Source organism: Scyliorhinus torazame, chromosome 11, assembly GCF_047496885.1.
Source record: "Scyliorhinus torazame isolate Kashiwa2021f chromosome 11, sScyTor2.1, whole genome shotgun sequence".
In the NCBI taxonomy this organism is placed as follows: Eukaryota; Metazoa; Chordata; class Chondrichthyes; order Carcharhiniformes; family Scyliorhinidae; genus Scyliorhinus; species Scyliorhinus torazame.
In genome coordinates this window covers 114654274-114679416 of record NC_092717.1, presented here as the reverse complement: position 1 = coordinate 114679416, position 25143 = coordinate 114654274, and the positions used below count along the sequence as shown (strand labels likewise).

Sequence of the window (25143 nt, the reverse complement as noted above, 5' to 3'; positions counted from 1 at the left end):
AGTGAGTCAAACTCTATCTCAGGCAACTTTAAATGCTTAACCACCGCCATAATTACCTCATCTTTTCGCATTTTGTCAGGTAATGTTAACTGCAATGTTCTTGCCAAATTTAACAGTCTGCTTTTAGTCTCTGTCCATAAGGTGCTACGTGTGACATTCTCCACCCCCAAAAACATATGAGCCTCTGAAAGAGCCATTGTCCACAACACATTTATACTAAAATACCACACCGGTAAAGAAACAAACCTTCACTGTCTTTAAGTTCACAAAAGCCAATCCAATAGATAGACTTTTATCCCCCTTGACCCTCCAATTGTTATGGGGGAAGTGTTTTCAGAACCCCAAAATTATCATGGAGTTCAACCAACCTCTCCCTTTAATGCTATTGTTGCTTTTCCGAGCACACGGCTTGTTCCCTTGGTGTGGGATTACAATTATGGACCCGTGGGTTTTTAAACACAAAACAATGTTTATTCCATGAACTCAACTTAACATCTTAAATAAACATTGGATCTCTTAACACCCCTTACTTCAAAGATAACCCCAAAAATTTTACAACTCTAAATAATCCTTCAGTTATTCCTTTCAACATCCAAGAGAGACTTAACATCTTTAAACAGAAACACATCAGGTTAAAGGCTTTACTATTATGAGTTTAAATCACCCAAATGATCCAGAGATAGTCTTTCATGGCAGAGATCACAGCAGATCCAGCTCACTGCAAAACACAGACACACACCCAAGCTCTTTTTCTCAAAACTGAAACTACAAAATGGCTGAACTGAGCTCAGGTCCACCCACTCTCTGACATCACTGTTTTCTTAAAGGTACATTGCTTAAACATCCATTTCTTAAAGGGTACTCTCACATGACAATGGGGTGCCGTTAGACATGGGGTCCTTCGCGTTAATGGGATTGAGAACTCCTGAATAACCCTCTTATGGACTGAACTGATCTCTTCACGCATCTTCTCTACTGTTGTGGCACTATGCTCTGTATGCTTCACCTGTGTCTATGTATATAAGACCATAAGACATAGGAGCAGAATTAGGTCACTTGGCCCATCGAGTCTACTCCGTAATTCAATCATGGCGGATATTTTTCTCATCCCCATTCTCCTGCCTTCGCCCCATAACCCCTGATCCCCTTATTAATCAAGAACCTATCTATCTCTGTTTTAAAGATTTGGCCTCCACAGCCTTCTGCGCCAAAGAGTTCCACAGATTCACCACCCTCTGGCTGAAGAAATTCCTCCTCATCTCTGTTTTAAAGGATGGCCCATTTAGTCTGAGATTGCGTCCTCTGGTTCTAGTTTTTCCTACAAGTAGAAACATCCTCTCCACGTCCACTCTATCAAGGCCTCAAAGTATCCTGTAAGTTTCTACAATATCCCTCCTCATCCTTCTAAACTCCAACAAGTACAGACCCAGAGTCCCCAACCGTTCCTCATACGACAAGCTGTTCATTCCAGGAATCATTCTTGTGAACCTCCTCTGGACCCTTTCCAAGGCCAGCACATCCTTCCTTATTACGAGGCCCAAAACTGCTCACAATACTCCAAATGGGGTCTGACCAGAGCCTTATATAGCCTCAGAAGTACATCCCTGCTCTTGTATTCTAGCCCTCTCGACATGAATGCTAATATTGCATTTGCCTCCCTAACTGCTGACTGACCTGCACATTAACCTTAACAGAATCATGAACAAGGACTTCCAAGTCCCTTTGTGCTTTTGATTTCCTAGGCATTTCCCCATACGGGCAGCACGGTGGGCACAGTGGGTAGCACAGTTGCTTCACAGCTCCAGGTCCTAGGTTCAATTCCCGGCTTGGGTCACTGTCTGTGTGGAGTCGGCACGCTCCCTGTGTCTGCGTGGGTTTCCTCCTGGTGCTCTGGTTTCCTCCTACAAGTCCCAAAAGACGTGCTGTTAGGTGAATTGGACATTCTGAATTCTCCCTCTGCATACCTGAACAGGTGCCGGAATGTGGTGACTAGGGGCTTTTCACAGTATTTCATTGCAGTGTTAATGTAAGCCTACTTGCGACAATAAAGATTATATTATTTAGAAAATAGTCCATGGACCAGATTGTCCGCTAGCCGATCCCAAAATTGTATTCGGCGATCAGGCGGAGAATCCGTTTTGATGCTGAAATCGGCAGCGGCGCCTGTTTTTGAATGCTCCGCCTCCTCCAAAACGGCATCATAGGTGAGTGCGCCGCACGCTGCAGGGACGTCCTCGGAATGTCACCTGAAGTTCTTCCCCCGTGCTTCGCCCCCAATGGGCAGACTTCCCGATGGTGTGGGACACGTGTGCTCTGCGTTTTCGGCAACCTCGCGTGGCTTTGTCCAGCGCTGCCACAGTCGGGGGGAGAACTGCTGGCTGGGGGATGGGGTGGGGGTGGGGGTGGGGGTGGGGGGCGGCGAGGCGGGTTACAGGGGGCACTACCTGGCAGGCCGGGTCCGCGTGCGGCCGGCGCCATATTGTACGGCGCGATCGCTGCAGGTTGTCGCCACCACGGACCCGGCAATTCTCCAGCCGTTTCTGTCGGGAACACCGGGCTGTTTATGTGGCGTGGCTGCTAGACTCTCCTAGCTTGTTCAAGTCCTTCTGCAGCCCCCTTGCGTCCTCAGTACTGCCCCTCAGCAGATCTTTGTATCATCTACAAACTTAGCATCAGTGCCTTCAATTCCTTCTTCCAGATCATTAAAGTATATTGTGGAAAGTTGTGGTCCCAGCACAGACCCCTGAGGTGCACCATTAGTCACCAGCTGCCATCCTGAAAAAGACCCTTTTTTCCCCACTCTCTGCCTTCTGCCAGTCATCCCATCCTCTAACCAGGCCAGGATCTTACCCTTAACACCATCGGCTCTTAACTTATTTAACAGTCTCCTATGCTGCACCTTGTCAAAAGCCTTCTGAAAATCTAAATAAATCACGTCCACTGGTTCTCCTTTGTCTAACTTCCTTGTTATCTCCTCAAAGAACTCTTAACAGATTTGTCAGACATGACCTCCCCTTGACAAAGCCTTGCTGACTCAGTCCAATGTATCGTGCACTTCCAAGTGCTCCACGGTCTCATCTTTAATAATGGACTCTAAAATCTTACCAATGAGCGAAGTCAGGCTAACCAAATCTTTTCAATTTGCTTGAATAAGGAAATTAACTGGAGGTTCCTACAGTTTTTGTTCCAACAGAAAACCCTCAAATGGTCTTCTGCTGTCTGAATAAAAACACTATTGTTGGGATTCTCCATTCCCCGTCGCCTAAAATTGTGTTTGGCATTCAGGCGGAGAATTGGCTCTGATGACGAAATCGGGGCCGCGCCGCTTTGACGCCGGTCAGCCATGCTCTGCCCCTCCAAACTGGCGACACCGTGACACGCACCGCATGCCATTGCAACAGCATTGGCACGTCATCGGCCGGCCCACCCATGATGCTCCGCCCCCGATGGGCCGAGTTCCCAACAGCGCGGGACACACGTGGTCTCAGCCGTGCGGGAACCCGGCATGGCCGTTGTGGACTGTGTCCAGCGCCGCCACACTCTGCCAGGATCTCTGTGCTGGCCGGGGTGGCTTCTGCGAGTCTGGGGGACTGTGGGGGGTGGGGGGGGGGGGCAGGGGGTGGCCAGGGGGAGGGCTGTGGGGTCGCGGATGGCGGGTTGGGTCCACGCACGGCCAGCACCAATGTTGCACTGCGCGACCGCTGCAGGTCGTCAGACATGCGCATGCGCGGCTCGCGACCCGGCCATTCTCCGCCCGTTTTCACCATGGGAGGCGGGAGTTTCACCCGTGCTAGCCCCTCACCGGTCCCAGAATCGGTTTCATGCCGATTTTTTGGTCGTAAAAGACCACACATGCTCCGCTGGTGCCGGCACCCGCCAGCTGAAACGGAGAATCCAGCCCTGTGTGTTAACATCTACAAAATGTTTGATAAATTGAAATTAAAAATGCACTGCAAAGAATTGTTGGTCTGTTTTTCTAAAATATCTGAGGACTATATCACCAGCAAGGTGTCAAATTGCAGCAGATACAAAAACCTACACTAAAAATAAGTAGAAATTGCATTTACATTTTATTTTCAATTTTCATCAGGCATCGAATCCATACTGGTCAACTCGTGGCTGCTCCGCAGTGGGGTCAGGAGGTCGTTTCCATTGTCCTTCCTGTCGACATGAGGTGATTCTGGACAGACACGGCATCTATGGGCTACAAAGAAACCTACTCGTTGAAAACATAATTGACTTATACAAACAGGAGTCAATCAGGTAAAACTTCAGTATTAATGTCAACTCCTCCCAGAAATCATCATTAAAACCTGAGACTTGAAGTAATTTTTTTCAAAATAAATTTTTTGTTTTTGTTTGGAAGTTATGTATCAACAAATCTTTCCGTGAAGTATGTAAGCTAGGAATCAATGATGTCTGTTGCTGTTGAGTGCTAGCACACATTGTGTGGCTCCAAGGAAGGAACTTAATTAATATACACAGTTTGAATGAGAGAAATAATTCTCAGGTTAATGACAAAATATGCCGATCCCGGTTCTGTTCCTTTACAAGGTTGGACAGATATTGTTTCTAGGTCATTTGCCCCTCTTTACCCGAAGAAAGTTCCATGGGGCTGCACAGTGGCACAGTGATTAGTACTGCTGCCTCACAGCTCCAGGGACCGGGGTTCAATTCTGTCTGTGCGGAGTTTGCACATCCTCCCCGTGTGTGCGTGGGTTTCCTCCGGGTGCTCCGGTTTCCTCCCACAGTCCAAAGATATGCAGGTTAGGTGGATTGGCCTTGATAAATTGCCTTCTCTTGAGAATCTCTTGAGAATAACTGACACCAGGTTGCCCGGGCAGCGAGATTTGCCACCATCGCTGGCGTGTGCCAGGTACATAGAACATACAGTGCAGAAGGAGGCCATTCGGCCCATCGAGTCTGCACCGACCCACTTAACAGGGGGTGATTGATGGGACACATGTCCCTCTACTGGTCCTGCAGGCGGTCCCAACCACACCTTCAGGCACTGGAAGGTTGCTGACACCCCCTCCTGTAGTCCCTGGATCTCTTTCTGCTTCTCCAGAATGGATGGGACCGTCGTTTCCAGAAGCGCAAGACCTGTTTGGATTGCAGCAAGTCCATGGGTCAGGCCGCCCTCTAACTGTCTGCCCCCTTGGGGGTTCCTGCCTCCACCTGATGTACCACTCCATGTGTGATGTGAACACCAGAGAGTGTCTCAGGAGCCTTTTCACTATAATGACCCACCATGGTGAGTGTCTCTGGGCTGGGGGAGGGTGCAGGTGAGCAGTGACACTCAGACGCAGGCTACACAGGAGGTCCGCAATTGGTGGCCTGTGTGTGCAAGGCATGGCAGGCGGTACAGATATTGGCATGTGGTACAGTGTGGGTGCGAGGGGGATGCTGGCAGCTGGAATTCAGTCACCCTCTGGGAGGCAGAGGGGTATGTGTCGGACGGGAGTGGTGCCAGGGGCCCAGAGTTGGTGGTGACTTGCCCTGGGGTGTTTGCCCATCCTCATGCTGCACTGCCTACCCGTCTGCCTGGTGTGGGCTGTATGGGTGCTGGGGGTTATGCCATGGGGTGGTGCCAGGGGCAAGAGGCGGTGATTCACTCGGGCTACCCAAAGGAGGTTGTGCAACGTCTTGTGGTTTGTTGCCCAGTCTTTGTGGTGGGGCTCATGATGCTCACCCCTGTGCCACCTGTGCCCAGGCCTGGTTGGTATCAGTGGGTGGCAGCCACATTCCCATCCTGGGGAACAGGATGTCCTGCCTCTCCTCCACAGCGTCCAGCAACGTCCCGAGCTCTGAGTCTGCAAAGTGCGGTGCTGCTCTTCCTGGCTGGAATGAGAGTGTGTGGTGAGTGGAGTGTATACATGCAGCTCCAGCTTTTCAAGCTCTCAGTGCCAATCCTGACCCCAGTGAATCCACCCCGGTATCAGCAGCAATTGCACTAGTTTCACATGGAGAGAGTAATGGCCCATTAGGATGTCCTGAATGGCTCTGGCATTGGCGCCTTCAGCTGGACCGGGGAAAACACCTGATTCAGTCCCGTCATCAACACTTATAATAATAATAATCGTTATTGTCACAAGTAGGCTTACATTAACACTGCAATAGAACATAGGACACAGAACAGTACAGCACAGAACAGGCCCATCGGCCCTCGATGTTGTGCCGAGCATAGTCCGAAACCAAGATCAAGCTATCCCACTCCCTGTCATTCTGGTGTGCTCCATGTGCCTATCCAATAACCGCTTGAAAATTCCTAAAGTGTCCGACTCCACTATCACAGCAGGCAGTCCATTCCACACCCTAACCACTCTCTGAGTAAAGAATCTACCTCGGACATCCCTCCTATATCTCCCACCTTGAATCTTACAGTCATGGCCCCTTGTAATAGCTACATCCACCCGAGGAAATAGTCTCTGAAGGTCCACTCTATCTATCCCCCTCATTATCTTATAAACCTCTATTAAGTCGCCTCTCATCCTCCTCCACTCCAAAGAGAAAAGCCCTAGCTCCCTCAACCTTTCCTCATAAGACCTATCCTGCAAACCAGGCAGCACCCTGGTAAATCTCCTTTGCATCCTTTCCAATGCTTCCACATCCTTCCTATAATGAGGTGACCAGAACTGCACACAATACTCCAAATGTGGTCTCACCAGGGTCATGTATAGTTGCAGCATAACCCCGCGGCTCTTAAACTCAAGCCCCCTGTTAATAAATGCTAACACACTATAAGCCTTCTTCACGGCTCTATCCACTTGAGTGGCAACCTTCAGAGATCTGTGGACATGAACACCAAGATCTCTCTGTTCCTCCACATTCCTCAGAACCCTGCCGTTGACCCTGTAATCCGCATTCACATTTTTTCTACCAAAATGAATCACCTCACACTTATCAGGGTTAAACTCCATCTGCCATTTTTCGGCCCAGCTCTGCATCCTATCAATGTCTCTTTGCAGCCTACAACAGCCCTCCACCTCATCCACTACTCCACCAATCTTGGTGTCATCAGCAAATTTACTGACCCACCCTTCAGCCTCCTCCTCCAAGTCATTGATAAAAATCACAAATAGCAGAGGACCCAGCACTGATCACTGTGGTACACCGCTGGTATCTGGTCTCCAGTCTGAAAATTTTCCATCCACCACCACCCTCTGTCTTCTATGTGATAGCCAGTTACTTATCCAATTGGCCAAATTTCCCTCTGTCCCACATCTCCTTACTTTCTTCATGAGCCGACCATGGGGAACCTTATCAAACGCCTTACCAAAATCCATGTATACGACATCAACTTCTCTACCTTCATCTACACACTTAGTTACCTCCTCAAAGAATTCAATCAAATTTGTGAGGCAAGACCTACCCTTCACAAATCCGTGTTGACTATTCCGGATTAAGGTGTATCTTTCCAAATGGTCATAAATCCTATCCTTCAGGACCTTTTTCATTATCTTACCGACCACCGAAGTAAGACTAACTAGTCTATAATTACCAGGGTCATTCCTATTCCCTTTCTTGAACAGAGAAACAACATTCGCCACTCTCCAGTCCTCTGGCACTATCCCCGTGGACAGTGAGGACCCAAAGATCAAAGCCAAAGGCTCTGCAATCTCATCCCTTGCCTCCCAAAGAATCCTTGGATATATCCCATCTGGCCCAGGGGACTTGTTGACCCTCAGGTTTTTCAAAATTGCTAATACATCTTCCCTCAGAACATCTACCTCCTCCAGCCTACCCACCTGTATCACACTCTCATCCTCAAAAACATGGCCCCTCTCCTTTGTGAACACTGAAGAAAAGTATTCATTCAACGCCTCTCCTATTTCTTCTGACTCCATGCACAAGTTCCCACTACTGTCCTTGACTGGCCCTACCCTCACCCTGGTCATTCTTTTATTTCTCACATAAGAGTAAAAAGCCTTGGGATTTTCCTTGATCCGACCCGCCAAGGACTTCTCATGCCCCCTCCTAGCTCCCCTAAGCCCTTTTTTCAGCTCATTCCTTGCTACCTTATAACCCTCAAGCGACCCTACTGAACCTTGTTTTCTCATCCTTACATACTCTTCCATTTTCCTCTTCACAAGACATTTAACCTCTTTTGTGAACCATGGTTCCCTCACACGGCCATTTTCTCCCTGCCTGACAGGGACATGCCTATCAAGGACACACAGTATTTGTTCCTTGAACAAGCTCCACTTTTCATTTGTGCCTTTCCCTGACAGTTTCTGTTCCCATCTTATGCTCCCTAATTCTTGCCTAATCGCATCATAATTACCCCTCCCCCAATTATAAACCTTGCCCTGCCGTATGGCCCTATCCCTCTCCATTGCAATAGTGAAAGACACCGAATTGTGGTCACTATCTACAAAATGCTCCCCCACAAACAAATCTAACACTTGGCCCGGTTCATTACCCAGTACCAAATTCAATGTGGCCCCCTCCTCTTGTTGGCCTATCCACATATTGTGTCAGGAAACCCTCCTGCACACACTGCACAAAAACTGCCCCATCAAAACTGTTCGACCTATAGAGGTTCCAATCAATATTTGGAAAGTTAAAGTCACCCATGATAACTACCCTGAGACCTCCACACCTATCCATAATCTGTGTTGTAATTTCTTCCTCCACATCTCTATTACTATTTGGGGGCCTATAGAAAACTCCTAATAATGTGACTGCTCCTTTCCTATTTCTAACTTCGGCCCATATTACCTCAGTAGGCAGATCCCCTTCAAACTGCCTTTCTGCAGCCGTTAAACTATCCTTGATTAACAATGCTACTCCTCCACCTCTTTTACCACCGTCCCTACTCTTACTGAAACATCTATACCCCAGAACTTCCAACAACCATTCCTGTCTCTGTTCTAACCATGTCTCCGTAATGGCCACAACATCATAGTCCCACGTACCAATCTACGCTCCAAGTTCACCTACCTTATTCCGGATACTCCTTGCATTGAAGTAGACACACTTCAACCCACCTTTCTGTCTGGCGATACACTCCTATGACCTTGATACCCTCCTCAGTACCTCCCTACTCTCAACACTGGCTTCTGGACTACAGCTCATTTTCCCAGCCCCCTGACAAATTTGTTTAAACCCCCCCGAAGAGCCATAGCAAATTTCCCTCCCAGGATATTGGTGCCCCTCTGGTTCAGGTGCAAACCATCCTGTCTATACAGGTCCCACCTTCCCCAGAATGTGGCCCAACTATCCACGTACCTGAAACCCTTCCTCCTACACCATCCCTGCAGCCACGTGTTTATCTGCACTCTGTCCCTGTTCCTAGCACGTGGCACCGGCAACAAACCAGAGATGACAACATGGTTTGTCCTGGCTCTCAGCTTCCACCCTAGCTCCCTAAATTCCTGTTTTAAATCACCGTCCCTTCTCTTACCTATGTCGTTGGTACCCATGTGTACCACGACTTGTGACTGCTCCCCCGCTCCCTTAAGGATTCTGAAAACACAGTCTGAGACATCATGGACCCTGGCACCCGGGAGGCAACATACCATCTGTGAGTCTATTTCGCTGCCACAAAACCATCTATCTGTCCCTCTAACTATCGAGTCCCCAATAACTATTGCTCTCCTGCACTCCCTCCTTCCCTTCTGAGCCACAGGGACAGACTCAGTGCTGGAGATCCATTCACCGTGGCTTACCCCTGGTAGATCGTCCCCCTCAACAGTATCCAAAACGGTATACTTGTTACTGAGGGGAACAACCACAGAGGATCCCTGCACAGACTGCTTCCTCTCAGCCCCTCTCACCGTCACCAATCTATCTTGATTCTTCGGAGTAACTACATCCCTGAAGCTACTATCGATGACCACCTCTGCCTCCCGAATGATCCGAAGTTCATCCAGCTCCAGCTCCAGTTCCCTAACGCAATTTCTGAGGAGCTGGAGATGGGTGCACTTCCCACAGGTGAAATCAGCAGGGACACTGGCGGCATCCCTCACCTCAAACATTCTGTAGGAGGAACATTGCACTGCCTTCCCTGCCATCCCCTCTCGATAAAAAAAGAAAAAGAGAGAAAGAGCTTACCTGTTATTCACTCTACCCCTTAGGTTAAAGGAGTTGGAAGGGTGGGGGACACTACAAGTGTAGTGTCTAGGGTTTAGAAACTGCCCAACTTAAATACACGTAAAAATAAAACACTTAACCAGCAACCACTGTGCCCCACATGAGAACAGCAATCAGCTGTTATGGGCCTGCGCAAACAATTTAAATCTTTACTACTTACCTAGCAGTCACTCTGTCCTCACTCCGACCGGATTCAGCTGGAAACTCCCAACAGTAAGTTTAAAAACATTTTTTCTCTCCTTCTCAGCAAGCACTCACTCAGCAACCACTGCGCCCCGCACGATAACACCTCAGGGAGAAGAAAAACTACTTACCAGTCACCAGCCAATCACTTACCTGCAGACTGTGACATCACGGTTCAACTTCTATCTACTTCTACCTGCCCTCGAGTCTCCCTCTTGATCTTTACTCGGCTGGGATCAAAGAACAAAGAACAAAGAACAAAGAAATGTACAGCACAGGAACAGGCCCTTCGGCCCTCCAAGCCCGTGCCGACCATACTGCCCGACTAAACTACAATCTTCTACACTTCCTGGGTCCGTATCCTTCTATTCCCATCCTATTCATATATTTGTCAAGATGCCCCTTAAATGTCCCTATCGTCCCTGCCTCCACTACCTCCTCCGGTAGTGAGTTCCAGGCACCCACTACCCTCTGCGTAAAAAACTTGCCTCGTACATCTACTCTAAACTTTGCCCCTCTCACCTTAAACCTATGCCCCCTAGTAATTGACCCCTCTACCCTGGGGAAAAGCCTCTGACTATCCACTCTGTCTATGCCCCTCATAATTTTGTATACCTCTATCAGGTCGCCCCTCAACCTCCTTCGTTCCAGTGAGAACAAACAGAGTTTATTCAATCGCTCCTCATAGCTTATGCCCTCCATACCAGGCAACATTCTGGTAAATCTCTTCTGCACCCTCTCTAAAGCCTCCACATCCTTCTGGTAGTGTGGCGACCAGAATTGAACACTATACTCCAAGTGTGGCCTAACTAAGGATCCTTACAGCAATTGTTTTTTTTTGGTTAGAGGAGGAGGTAGGGAGGGAAACACTGAAGAAGTGTTTCGGGTTTAACTGTCACTTGACAACGGCTCCTCCACAAACCACCTTCAAGTTACGGTGACCGCAATGCACTGATGCAAATTTTCCCCGCAACAGCCAATCAGCAGCTCCACTCTACTGCCCTCTGCTGGCTGCTTGCCTTCACTTGAACACCTAGGGTGTCTTGCTCAGGTACACTTTCTGGATGCAGTGACCGCAATGCACTGATGCAAATTTTCCCCGCAACAGCCAATCAGCATCTCTGCTCTACTGCCCTCTGCTGGATGCTTGCCTTCACTTGAACACCTAGGGTGTCAATGAAGTTACTGTGAAAATCCCCTGGGCGCCACATTCCGGCGCCTGTTCGGGTACATTGAGGGAGAATTCAGAATGTCCAATTCACCTAATAAGCACTTTTTTCTGGACTTGTGGGAGGAAACCGGAGGACCCGGAGGAAACCCACACAGACACGGGGAGAACGTGCAGACTCTGCACAGACAGTGACCCAAGCCGGGAATCGAACTTGGGACCCTGGCGCTGTGAAGCTTAGTCGCTCAAATGGAGAATTCCGCCCTTGTTGACAGTGGAGGGACAACGCGCAGGGGGTCCGGAAAATTTTGCCTTTGAATCTCCTCAGAATGTACAGGATTTGGACACACCCATTGGCCGGAATGTTGCAGCCTGTCCCAACAAAGTCAACGTCCGCTGCAGGTTTTCCGATGCAGGCATGGGTAACGAATGTAAATCACCATCTACTTTGGCAGGACCGGAAGATATTATTGGTTGGTTTACTGGTTTAGCACAGTGGGCTAAATAGCTGGCTTGTAATGCAGAACAATACCAGCAGCGGGGGTTCAATTCCCGTATGGCCTCCCCGAACAGGCGCCGGAATGGGGCGACTAGGGGCTTTTCACAGTAACTTCATTGAAGCCTACTTGTGACAATAAGTGATTATTATTATTGCCGGCCAATGACAAGCTGCCTCTGCCACGGAAAAATCCGCTGCAGTGGGGAGCTGAAGAATTCCACACATGGGGCTGGATTCTCCGATTTTCAGACTATGTGCTGACGCCGGCGTGGGAACAGTGGCGTTTTACGCCAGAAAAATGGTGCAACAGCTGCACCGACCCCCCATCCGGTGGCGGGCTAGCAGCCGTGCAGTGTCAAGCCTCCCCAGTTTTACCTGGGGATAAAGCCGGAGAATTGCCGGGTCCATGGCCGCGCATGCGCACGGCGGCGGTCGCGCATGGACCCGGCCTGCCAAATACTGTCTCCCACTAACCCCCTTCGCCACCTCCAGACCACCCCCAACCAGTACTCCCAGCCCCCGCCAAAGCCCCCCCTGCCCGTGGAACGCCCCCCACCGGCTGTGGTGGTGCTGGACACAGTCCGCTGCCGCCACGCGGGGTCCACGGAACAAAATACCATGAGTGACTCATGCCGTCGGGAACTCAGCCCATTGTGGGTGGAGCATTGCGGGAGGGCCTCAGGTGATGTCCTGAGGCCGTCCATACGGCATGCAGCGTACTTGTACACAATTTCTGAGGGGGTGGGGCATCGTAAAAGCGGTGCTGCCCCCGATTTCGGCGCAAACGGGGATTCTCCGGCCGATCGCCAATTGCGATTTCAGCATCAGCGACGAGAGAATCCCGCCCATGGTCACCTTTCCGGAACATACTCAGCTTAGTTTCAATACTAAAGCCTGCGGGTGGAGGTAGAGAGTTAAGGAATCAAGCAATGACCAGTTACCCAACCAGCATAATCAAAAACAGATGAAACCACTGAACACTACAATCACCATGATGGTACTGGGTTAAAAAAAGTATTTTCCACTGATTTGAATATTATCCTGCAGAAGATAACTCAAAGGGTACATTAGTGTAGACGATCCACTTGCTTAAAGACCCTGTGCTGAACTACCTGAGGAGCAGTAAAAGCAGCAGCATGTCCCCCTTTCCACTACCACCAAGCAGTCCAGCACAGCCCAGTATGAGAAAATTCCCTGTCGTAGTGGGTCCACAGCCTTAAACAGGAACAGTTTATTTAAGACCAACTTAATTCAGAAACATGTTCTACAGGTTGGCATGAGCTCAGCTTATGTTACTGACATTTCAAATGTGTGACAAATTTACTAAAAATAATCAGTTTGCTACCAGTTTTATTGAGGATCTATTTTTGTATGTTGCTGTTAGCATCTCTCGTCAGCACAATGTGTATGACGTGCTAAAGTAAACCAGGCAAGGTGTTAATTTTGGCATCTGTCATGTCCTTTAAGCTTTCCTGCATTTCCTTCTCTGAACCAGTTCACAATTATTTCAGAATCACTGTTTTCTCAGTGGAGAATTGGCTGAAAGCAGTCTATTGAATTTTCAGGATGATGGCTTCTCACTTACCCACAGCTCGGTTTGAGTTCCCAGGCTGCCTTAGCGTTCAGGTTTGCCTGCTGCATTTGTGATATACTAACTGTAGCTGGATGTTCTCACCATAGTGCCTGCAGTATATTTTTTGAGTGCAAATGGTGTGCTCTTAAGCTTGTTATAATGGACTTTCAAGTCTCGTAACAGTCTCAAACTTTGGGCGGCAATTTAAGGTTGACTCAACATTGGTGTAGTCTGATGGCACCCATTGGGTCAAAGAATGTACCTTGCTGAAAGGGTGAGCAATCTTGACTTTTCAATGAAATAAGGCAAAGCCTTCCTAAATTTTTGAAGGGCTTGCAAGCGTGCACTGATCATTCATGATTCGCTGTTCTTGATTTTGGTGAGAATTTTGCATCTCAAATATGTTTGTACTGGTTGACGAGTAGAAGGTCTTTTTGAATATAAGTTTCTGATTCATCCTTACTAAGTTACTTCAGCGGCACCCCCGGAAATTCTCCGGGCCCCGATGGGCTGAGCGGCAGCCCGTTTTCGGCCAATCCCGCCGCCGTGAAATAGACATGGTCCATCACGACGAGACCTGACTTGTAGGCCGGCTAGGTGAGTCCTCGGGGAGGGGTGCGGGGGGGGGGGGGAATCCGACCACGGAGGGGGGCCCCCACGGAGGCCTGGCCCGCGATCGGGGCCCCCACGGTGGCCTGGCCCGCGATCGGGGCCCACCGATCTGCGGACGGGCCTGTGCCGTGGGGCCACTCTTTCCTTTCGCGCCGACCTCTTTAGAGCTCCGCCATGGCCAGCGCGGAGAAGGAACACCCTGCGCATGTGCAGGAACACGCCGTCCCATCTGCGCATGCGCGGAACCACGCCGGCGGTTCTGCGCATGCGCCAACTCACGCCAGCCCTTCGCCGCCGATTGGCGCGGTGCCAACCCCTCCGGCACCGGCTTAGCCCCCGGAAGTGCGGAGGATTCCGCACCTTCCGGTCAGTCCGATGCCGGAATGGTTTGTGCCGCTCTTGGCTCCGGCGTCATGCCATCCGGCCAGTTACGGGAGAATCCCGCCCCAGAGGTTCGCTGCTTCTCCCAGGAGGGAAAGGAGACAGCAGCAGGATAAGGCAGAATATTTCTTCCAGGTGGCAGATTTCCAAAATCACTGGGTGTTATCAATACCAGACACAATCACCCTGACCAGCAACATGAATAGGAAAGACGTCAATAGCATAATGGTAATCTCATGTCACCAGAACTACATTATTCAAATGAATGTCTTCACCTGTAATCAGCCTCAATGACTTATGGTTCCACAATTTGAAGGAGGTCTTGTAAAATGTTGTTACGTGCAACATAATTTAGAAAATCATAATCTAATCAAGCAGAGTCAGCATGGCTTCCTGAAAGGGAAATCATATCTGACTAATTTATTAGAGTTTTTCGAGAAAGTCTCAACCAGAGTGGATAGAGGGGAACCAGTAGATGTGATATATTTGGAATTTCAGAAGGCGTTCAACAAGGTACCTCACAAAACGTTAAGTCATAAGGTAAGAGCCCATGGCATTGGGGGTAATATATTAGCATGGATAGAGAATTGGCTAATGGGCAGGAAACAGTGAGTGGGGGTAAGGGGTTCTCTTTCAGGTTGTAACCAGTAGGGTTCCACAGGGATCAGTGCTGGGACAGCAACTGTTTACAATATATATTAATGACTTGGAGGAAGAAAGTGAATGTATTGTAGACAAATTTGCAGAAGACACAAAAATAGGTGAAAGGCAAGTTGTGAGAGGGATATAAACAGTTTGCAAAGGGATATTGATAGGTTACGTCAGTGGGCAAAAAGTTGGCTAATGGACTATAATTTGGGAAAGTCTGAAGTTGTTCATTTTGGTTAATGGTCCCATTGTCCATGACGAGGAGCTCTGGTATTCCGTGGGTACTGAATGACTGGTGCAGTTTTTCCATGATGACTCTTGAGGTAGTGGAGGCCATTCAGTGCATGTCTAGCCATTTCAAACGGGCGTCTATGAGGATCAGGAACATTGATTCCATGAACGGTCCAGCAAAATCAGCAAGCAGCTGCACCAGGGTCACACTCGCTATTCCCAGGGGTGGAGCAAGGACGACCCCTGGGAGCCACCACACATAGCTCATCGCAACTATCTTCATTTTGAGACGCCAAGAATGTCCATTATGTAGTATTTTAGTATCGTGCGTCGACCCAGTCATGGAACGACCACGCATACGCCCCATAGAATTATACTCTAACCCACGCTGAGTTCCTATCACTTCATGGGGAAGGGCTGCAAATCCTCCTGTAACCCGCCGCTCAGAACGGTGTGATGTAACTGCTGGTGCAGGGTTGTTTTGAGTCCACATTCGGATCTGCTTGGCTGTCACAGGTTGGGTATCCATAAAGTTTAAGGTCATCATGACTTTGTCCATCACTAGTGGGGGAAGGGGGGTGGGGTCGCAGGCAGCGGTAGCCGACTTAAGGTATTTGTGCTCCTGATTGATGCTTGAATGTATATTGGTAGGCTGCTAATAGAAGCGCCCAACATTGGATGCAGGCCAATGTTATCGGGGGAATTGCCTTGTCCTCCCTGAAGAGACCCAATAGGGATTTATGGTCCGTGATAATGGCTAAATTGCATCCTTAGATGCATTGATGGAACTTCTTCATTGCATACATCATGGTCAACCCCTCTTTCTCAAGGAACAAAGAACAATACAGCTCAGGAACAGGCCCTTAGGCCCTCCAAGCCTAAACTGACCATGATACCACCCTTGGCCAAAACCCTCAGCACTTTCTAGTACCGAATCCCTCTCTTCCCATCCTATCCGTGTATTTGTCAAGATGCCTTTTGAACACCGTTCATGTATCTGCTTCCACAACCTCCTCTGGTAATGGGTTCCAGGCACTCACCACCCTCTGTGTAAAAAACCTGCCTCACGCATCTCCTCTAAACTTTGCCCCATGGACCTTAAACCTATGCCCCCTGGTGACTGACCCCTCCACCCTGGGAAAGAGTGTCTGCCCATCCACTCTATCCATGCCTCTCATAATCTTGTAGACCTCTATCAGGTCACCCCTCAACCTCTGCCGCTCTAATAAAAACAGTCCAAGTTAATTCAGCCTCTCCGCATAGCTAACATCCTCCAGACCAGGCAACATCCTGGTAAAACCCCTCTGCACCCTCTCCAAAGCCTCCACATCCTTCTGGTAGTGAGGGGACCAGATCCTCTGGGATCTCACCTGTAGCCAATGAGAATACAAAGATATCAGTCAAGGCCCCAACAATTTCCTTCCTTGCTTCCCTCAGTATTCTGGGGTAAATCCCATCCAACTCAGGAGAAGGATCTACCTTACTGTCTTTTAAAACACCCAAAACCTCCTCGTTTTTGATGCCAACATGACCCAGATTATCCACACACCCTACCCAAGAATCATCTTCCACAAATTCCTTTTCTTTGGTGAACACTGATGCAAAGTACTCACCCATTTCCTCTGGCTCAACACATTGATTCCCCCCACTGCTCTTAAGTGGTCCAATCCTTTCCTTGGCCACCCATTTGCTTTTTACGTCTAAGTAAAATATCGATGGCAGGACTCTCAAGAAGCATGTTGCCCATTTGAGACACTGGTGGCGGCGACCCGCATTCCAGAACATAAGGGCTGCACCAATGTTACCGACACCTTTGTGGCTATTCCTGAGCAGAAGGAGCCGAGAACTCCGGAGCCTGCCCCACCAGCTGCGCAGGTGGGAGCTGGTGAGGCCAGCGGCCCTACAGAAGAAATCATGCCTCCTGAACCATCATCTGCTACAGACAACATAACTCCCTCAAAGGTGGTTGAGCCATTTGGAAACTGAGGAGGTCCAAAAGGACTCGAAGGTCCCTGGACATGCTGACTCTCTGATTACCTCTTTCCCCTGATGTCTCTTGACCTTGTATGCAGCACTTGTACATAGTTGATGTGTGAAATGTTTAAGAGACTTCAGGGAGAAGGGATGTGGAGCACAGTCCCTTTAAGTGGGTGGACCTAAGGGTCATGTGACTGGCTTATGGCCAATCACATGGGAGGGTGTGAACCCTGAGCGAAAGGCGCTGGGCCCTGGGAGCAGGGACCCTGGCAGTTTGGACCCTGGAGCCGCAGAGTCAAGACCAACCTTCAGTGTTCTGTGACTGTATATACTTACCTTTTCTTAACATTAATAAAACCCCTCTGTTGTTACTGGAAACCCCCAGTGTGTTGTCACGAACCACCACAGTTATTTAAATTGCAGAGAAGAAGAAAGGTCTGGAAAATTCCCAGGCTTGAATTGGGGTCTGGAACAGTAGAGATCAAACGGGAGTCTGAAATCGGCTTTTACACCAACGCGGTTTTCCTGATTGATTGTCTCTGCGCACGACGTAATGGAAATCCCGAGTTTAAAAGTTGGGATCTCTATTTGCATCAGTTTAAATATAATTGATGCCTGATGGTCTTCCACGTTAAATTGTCCTCGTGCTGGCGTGAATTACAACAGAACCCCACAATGTGCCTCTGGCAAGTAGAACCCACCAGAGGTGCACAGGTGAGTACAGCTCCCATGGCGGAGAGGGTCATGCCTGGGCAGTGGCGTATGAAATGATTACTTCAAGTCAACAAATCTTCTATGTCCTATATGCAACCCCAACCGTCGGCACAGTGAATAGAATAACCAAATATGAGAAAAAATGTGGAAATGCAGACTTCTCCATGCATCAAAGAGATGGCCAACATTTCTGCCAGGAATTTGTCAAAAGGGTCACTGGCAGTAGTAATGCAAAAGAGCAAAGGCTGAAGGACCTATGAGAAGTCATCAAACACTCAAGCAGCCCATAAACAGGCAACACCTTCAAGCAGCAACAAAAACCATACCAGATCCAGTAGGAGAAGCGTACACAAAGGTGGCGGAGGAAACAGACAATGACAATGATGATCAAGCTGTGGTGAGGCAGAGTGAGCACACAGTCCACAATTATCGTACAGCAGAACCTATAGATGCCATTACATTGTCAGATGTATTTGCCACAATTCGATCATCTGTCCTCAGAAAGTCCGTGAGCACACTTTATTGGCAAAAATAGACACGGGGCAAGTGCCACCAAAATGCCTCTGAGAATTCTGCAAGGAGTAGAAGGCCATGGTGAAACTCAAACATGAACCTTTCAGCATACTCAGCAGTTCCATGTGTAGGACACACCATGCTAAAGTGTAAATACAACCAATCATCCTGGATGACACAGATATTCTACACAGTGGAACCCAGAGGTCCAGCGATTCCAGGTCTACCAGAATATCAGAATCTTACATTGGTAATCAAATATGGAATCATCCAGATACCACATGAGAAATCCGCATCAGAAGATACTCCCATCACTTCAGTTAGTGATCTGACATCACAATACTGTGAGTGTGTTGACAAAATTGATATTTTTCTGGGAGATGCAAAGTTATGCATGCCATACCATCGATTGATCCACCATGCATTGTTGTTAACTTTTGGTTGGTTCAATTGGCTCTGTTTTATAACCTTTGCTCTAGAGTAGCCAGGTATCTTTATGATACCGCCACGAGGTTCAAGTTCGAGTAATGATCAATAACTCAATACACCAATTATTAAGATTCAAATCAAAGCACATTTATTATACACAGTAAATCGCTACTCATGCATAAACTCTACTTTCTAAGCTATTTCTATCACTAACAGGCCAATACTTAACTTCGGACTGGCCCACCAGGTCAGGGGAACAAATGGCCTTTCGTTCGGGTTCTGAGTCTGCGGGATTCAAAGCTGGTATGGACTGGTAGCTAGGAGCGCCTATCTCGTAGCGAGCATTGACTTGAAACTTACCTTCTTTGGAGGCAGCTGGACAGGTCACTGTCAAGGGTTGGTTCGCGTTGCTGAGTGACCCTGTCAAGAAGGACGATTTGAACTTGGGGGCTTTACTTTATAGTCCCCAGGGGCTTCCCGCCCTTCGGGGCGGACCCTGTACCTGGTTTCAAGTGATTGGACTTCATTCCAATCGTTTGGTTCAATTTCTCCAATGCTGGAGCGGTTCCCTGATCGTTGGGCGGTCTTTAGGTGTCCGTTAACCTCTTTTGTGTTGGCTCCTACTGGCGCCGAGGAGTCTGGCTTGGCCTTGTTTACCTTAAATGTTTCGATTGTTCCCGGGGATCACTCATTAGGATGTAGATGGCTGCTACACTATTATGCCGATGGTTGCTGGTATCGATGCTGTCTGGGCTTTTGCAGAGTCTAATACACAGTAAACTTGCACCTGCTAGTTTCTGCCTGTGTTGGCTGACTTTCCCTTCAGCCTTTGCTGTTCTCCATTTTACGTCGGGAATTGGCCAACCCAGGTGACTACAGCATGTGCAACAAAGATGTTTTATACATTGACCAGATTAATTTCCTGAACAGAAGTGTCAGCATCTACAAGCAAAAGATTCAATGCTGCAGGAACTCTGGAAGATCATCAGCAATGGATGACCAGATTCCATTCAGGATATCCATAAACACAGGAGACAGTTTTGGGTTTATCAGGACAAGCCAGGCACAACCCAGGGAGTCATCTTTAAGGGTAAGCAGGGCATCATACCAGAGTCATTGCAGAGTGACATACTACAGAAATGTCATCAGTCACACATGAACATAGGTCCTGTGAGGAGGCTCACAAGAGAGACAGACTATTGGCTGGGTATGAACGATGACCTTAAGGTCATAGTTAAGAAGTGCCAGAAAAATATGCCAATTCAGCACCAAGGAACCATTATTACCACACAAAGCTTCTACTCATTATTGGGGCAAAATTGTTTCTGATTTCTTCCACACCCAAAGGAATAATTTCTTAGTTGTCACTGATTATTTTTCTCAGTATCCTATCATTGTCAATTGCATGATACGTCAAGCACAACTGTAACACCCACGCTAAGTGCATTTTTCAGTTTATTTGGGACACCAAGGGAGATGGTTTCAGATAATGGTCCTCAATTTACTGGTAAGCCATTTAGGGACATGTGAGAAGTGGGGGCGAGATCACACTACTTCTTCTCTGCACTACTCCAGATTTAGCAGCATCACTGAAAGAATGATTCGATAATCCTAAAGTGCAGGTTCAAATTCAGGATCCCACAGAAAGTACGTCACAGGCAGTTAGTTTGGAGCTGAGGCCACATGAGGTCATCAAGTCCAATTTAACAGTGAGGTAGAACAGAGGACAAATCAGGGAGATACCAATCCTCAATCACAATGTAGCTCCACTGCATCCAAGGCAAAATCCAAGCAACAAGTATGACATTCCCACAGACCATTTTGAGAAATTGTAACAATTGCAAGCTAACATTACAGTTACTAAGTTGGGACATAAATGTAGATCACCACTATGCTTCAGGGACTTATAAATCTATGAGTATCTTCATTCATAACTGTAATGTATAATTCAGCATTTCCACGTGTTATAAATAGCTGTGGGTATTGGTAGGAGGGAGTATTTATTTGAAGATGGGAGCTGTTATGATATACCTTTAAGTGTGTATGGTTATGTTTTCCGTATACCTTAATAGAGAAGAAATAATACAATACAGCCTGTGATTTGGACTTCGAGTTTGTTCTGAGGAAGGTACCACCACAGACAATGATATAACAGCCGCGTTGCGCCGGGTGCAAATCCGAGTGAACCGTTTAGATGGCAGGAGAGTCCAAAATCGGGAACTGCGCTGGGTGCCAATCGGAATGTGATCCAACTGGCCGCTCCCGTTGGTGAGATCCAGATCCCACCGTGTTGTGGCGGGAAACCAATAATCACCAAGTAAGGCCAATCTCCATCCCATGAACGAGAAGGACGCCGATTGAACTGCCTCCCGTGATCTACCCGGCTTCCCAGTGAGCGGTCACGCAGGCCCCCTTCAGCACACCTATTTAAAAACTGGCTGCTGTGGGGATCCGAGGTAGTGAGTAACCATCATGGAAATCGGGCAATCAGCTTGGGGCACCAGAGCTCGGTGGGGTGGGGGTGGGTGGGGGAGCCCTGGGGGGTTGGCCTGGTCGGAGTCGGGGGGGCGGGTCAATCACCATCGGTGGAGGTCGCTGCTGGGCTGGGGTGGTGGTGGTGGTAGGGGGGTGTCCAACATGTCATAACCCCCCCCCCCCCCCTGCCGGATTGTGTGTACCCATAACAGGGGCAACTCCAGCTGCTGCCCACCCACCCCACCCAATACCCTAGAACAGAGCCCTGTCCATGGCAATATGTTGAAAGTCACTTTGACCTCTGGCCGCACAGCTGAAGGCAACTGCTAACAGGGAACTGGCAATGTTAGTAATGTGAGCACTTCACAGCACACAAGTGGATTCCCTTTGGGTAGATGTGCCATGTCGCAGGCGGGTGTTACAGCCTCGCATCCCAATCAGACTGTGAAGCCTGAACACTGGAGGCTTCAACACCACAAAGGCAACAGACAACATTCGTATACCCAGGAGCTGGACTTCAACATTAGGGACACCCCATGATTAGTGAGTGGGGGTGTGGATTGGGGAGGGGGTTGTGGGGGAGGGGTGGTACTTGAGCCTCATCCCAGTACTGTTCCTCGTGGGGGTCTGGGGTCCAGGGGCTGGGGTCCAGTGCATAGGGGCCCCTGCTGTGTCCAGGAATTCGCGTGCAGGGTGGAGTCCCCAGCACAACCGCTCATTGCCTCAGAGATGGCAAGGAACGTAACTGTGGGAGAGGCTTGGGGGATTTGAGGGTAGCAGGGTGGATGCAATACTGGTTGTCGGTCCCTCAGCCTCTCCAATTCCCTACAGGTACCACAGTATGAATAATATTGTGAACCCTGCAGTAGCTGCCCTCGCGATGGCGGTGGTAGTTCAGGCAGCCAGACACCGGAGAATGCGGCAGCAGCTGCGTCGACAGAAGCTGGAAGCGGCAGCCCATGTGAGCCCCACACCCTGAGGTCCCAGTGCCCATCAGGTCAGGGTCCAGGGGTGGAGGCCAGGGACGGCCCAAGGTGAACATCCGTCACAGGTCATTTGAAGAGATGTCGGGCAGCATATTCCGCAGGAGGCTCTGCCTCAACAAGGAGACAGTGCGTCACCTGTGTCATGTCCTTGCAGACTTGGCACCGCATGCAGGAGGAGGCTATCAGCAACCGTGGCCGTCAAGGTCACCGCAGCCCTGGACCTTTGTGCCTCGGGTTCATTCCGGGGCTTAAGCAGCATTGTGCGGCATTTCCCAACCAATAGCCCACATGTGCGTCCGTGAAGTCACGGCTGCCCTGTTTGCCGGGGCAGCTGAATTGTCTGCCATCGCTGGGAAGTCCCAGGTCCAGGGCGCAATAGGTGGCACGCATGTTGCCTTGCATGCACCAGGTGGTGTGGGAGCAACCTTCATAAAAAGGAAGAGGTTCCATTCCCTGAACGTTCAACTTGTGTGCGACCACCACCTCAAGATCACTCATGTGCGTGAATGCTTCCCAGGGAGTGTGCACGACAGCTACATATTGGACCGTCCGAGATCACCGGTGTCTTCGAGGGACACGCCTGGAGGACTGATTGCTCTTGGAGGATAAGGGGTACCCGCTTAGGTCGTGGCTAATGATGCCAGTGCAGAGGTCATGACCAATGCGGAGACCCATTTGGCCACCTGAACTGTCATTGAGCCATGCATCGGACCTCTGTGGGAAATATTGTGGGTTCCACTTGCCTGGGAAATGTTGTGGGGTTCACTTGCCTGGGAAATGTTGTGGGATCTACTGACCTGCCACTTCATCCTTTGCTCAGATTCCAGATCTAGGATCACATATGCTGCATACCAGGAACATAAACTTTGCATACCAATAATATATTGTAGGACGGCACGGTGGCGCAGTAGTTAGCGTTACTGCCTACAATGCTGAGAACCTCGGTTCGATCCTGGCCCTGGGTCACTGTCCGTGTGGAGTGTGAACATTCTCTTCCTGTCTGCGTGGGTTTCACCCCCACAACCCAAAGATGTGCAGGTTTGGTGGATTGGCCACGCTAAATTGCCCCTTAATTGGAAAAAATAAGTGAGTGTGGTTGTGGTAGTATGTATTGGGGGTCATGTGGGACTGGAAGCCCTAATGTCATTGGCTGACAGATCCCGGGTCCTGGTTGGCCGTTGACCTCTAGCTCCGCCCTGAAGGCGGAGTATAAGAAGCCGGAGTCTTCCCCCGCAGGCCAGTTTACTATCGAGCTGCGGGGGAACAGACACGCTTAATAAAGCCTCATCGACTTCACTCTATTCGTCTCACGGAGTCTTTGTGCGCTACAATTTATTAAGCGTGCCTAAAAAGGACTATGGAGCTCAGGATCATTCCGGAATGCCTGAGGATCAGCCCCCACGCAGTGAATGCGGCAGCAGCCTTCAAGCACTGGCAGACTTGCTTCGAGGCCTACCTCAGAACGACCACCGGCCGGGTCACAGAAGACCAAAAACTGCAGGTCCTGCACTCGAGGGTGAGCACGGAGATTTTCTCCCTCATCGAAGACTCGGAGGATTTCCAGACGGCGTTCGCAGCACTGAAAAGTCTCTATGTCCGCCCAGTTAACCAAATCTACGCTCGCTACCAGCTCGCGACGAGACGGCAAGCTCCCGGAGAATCGATGGACGAATTCTACGCCGCGCTGCTGATTTTGGGACGAGCCTGCAGCTGCCCGTCGGTGAACGCAAACGAACACACGGACATGTTAATGCGCGATGCTTTTGTGGCAGGTATGCAATCCTCCCAAATCCGCCAAAGACTTCTAGAAAAAGAGTCGCTAGGACTCTCAGAGGCACGGGCCCTAGCAGCCTCCCTAGACGTGGCCGCGCGTAATACCCGCGCCTACGGCCCCGACCGCGCGGCAACCCATTGGGCCCCGTACGTACCCATCGCGGCAAAACCCCTACCACCCCCCCGGACACCCCACAGGCTTGCGCGGTCCAAACGCCGAGTCGCACCGGGGGCGCCCGCTGTTATTTCTGCGGCCAGGCGAAACACCCCCGACAGCGCTGCCCGGCCCGCGCAGCTATCTGCAAAAGCTGCGGGAAAAAGAGCCATTATGCGGTTGTGTGCCGGTCCCGCGAGGTCGCCGCTGTCCCGGGAGCACAGGGAGCCCTGCAAGCAGTTTACGCGCCCCAACCCCCCCCAGCACGCCATGTACGACCCGCAGGCGCAGCCGCTCTGGGTCCCGACCACCGCAGTCCCGGGAGAACTGGGAGCTCTGCACGCCGCTTACGCTCCCCAACCCCCCTCCCCGCAGCCCATGTATGACCCGCCGCCAGCGCTACCGCTTTGGGTCCCGGCCAACACTCTCCACGGAGAGGAGGGAGTTTTGCGCGTCCCTAACGCCACCCTAAACCCCACCCCGCGCCCCACGCCTGACCCGCCGGCGCCACCTACTTGGGCCCCGACCACCGCTGTCCCCGGTGAGGGAGCTCCGCGCGGTCCTAGCGCTCGCGGTCCTAGCGCTCGCGGTCCTAGCGCTCCCCAGCCCCCCCAGCACACCATGTGCGACCCGCAGACGCCACCATTTTGGGTCCCGGCCACCACGAGGGGAGGAGGGGCGCCGATGTGCGACCCGCAGACGCCGCCATTTTGGTTCCCGGCCACCACGAGG

At 49.9% G+C, this 25143-nt stretch overlaps 1 protein-coding gene across 3 annotated transcripts in view; it reads left to right on the top strand.

The window, feature by feature from the left end:
* The window catches only part of trim55a (tripartite motif containing 55a), a 194574-nt gene that overhangs the window by 81653 nt on the left and 87778 nt on the right, over positions 1-25143 (top strand). For all 3 annotated transcript variants that reach the window (XM_072467652.1, XM_072467651.1, XM_072467653.1), the window contains exon 2: positions 4091-4263. In XM_072467652.1, coding sequence (XP_072323753.1) covers positions 4091-4263 — 173 coding nt within the window. The remainder of the gene's footprint in view (positions 1-4090; positions 4264-25143) is intronic.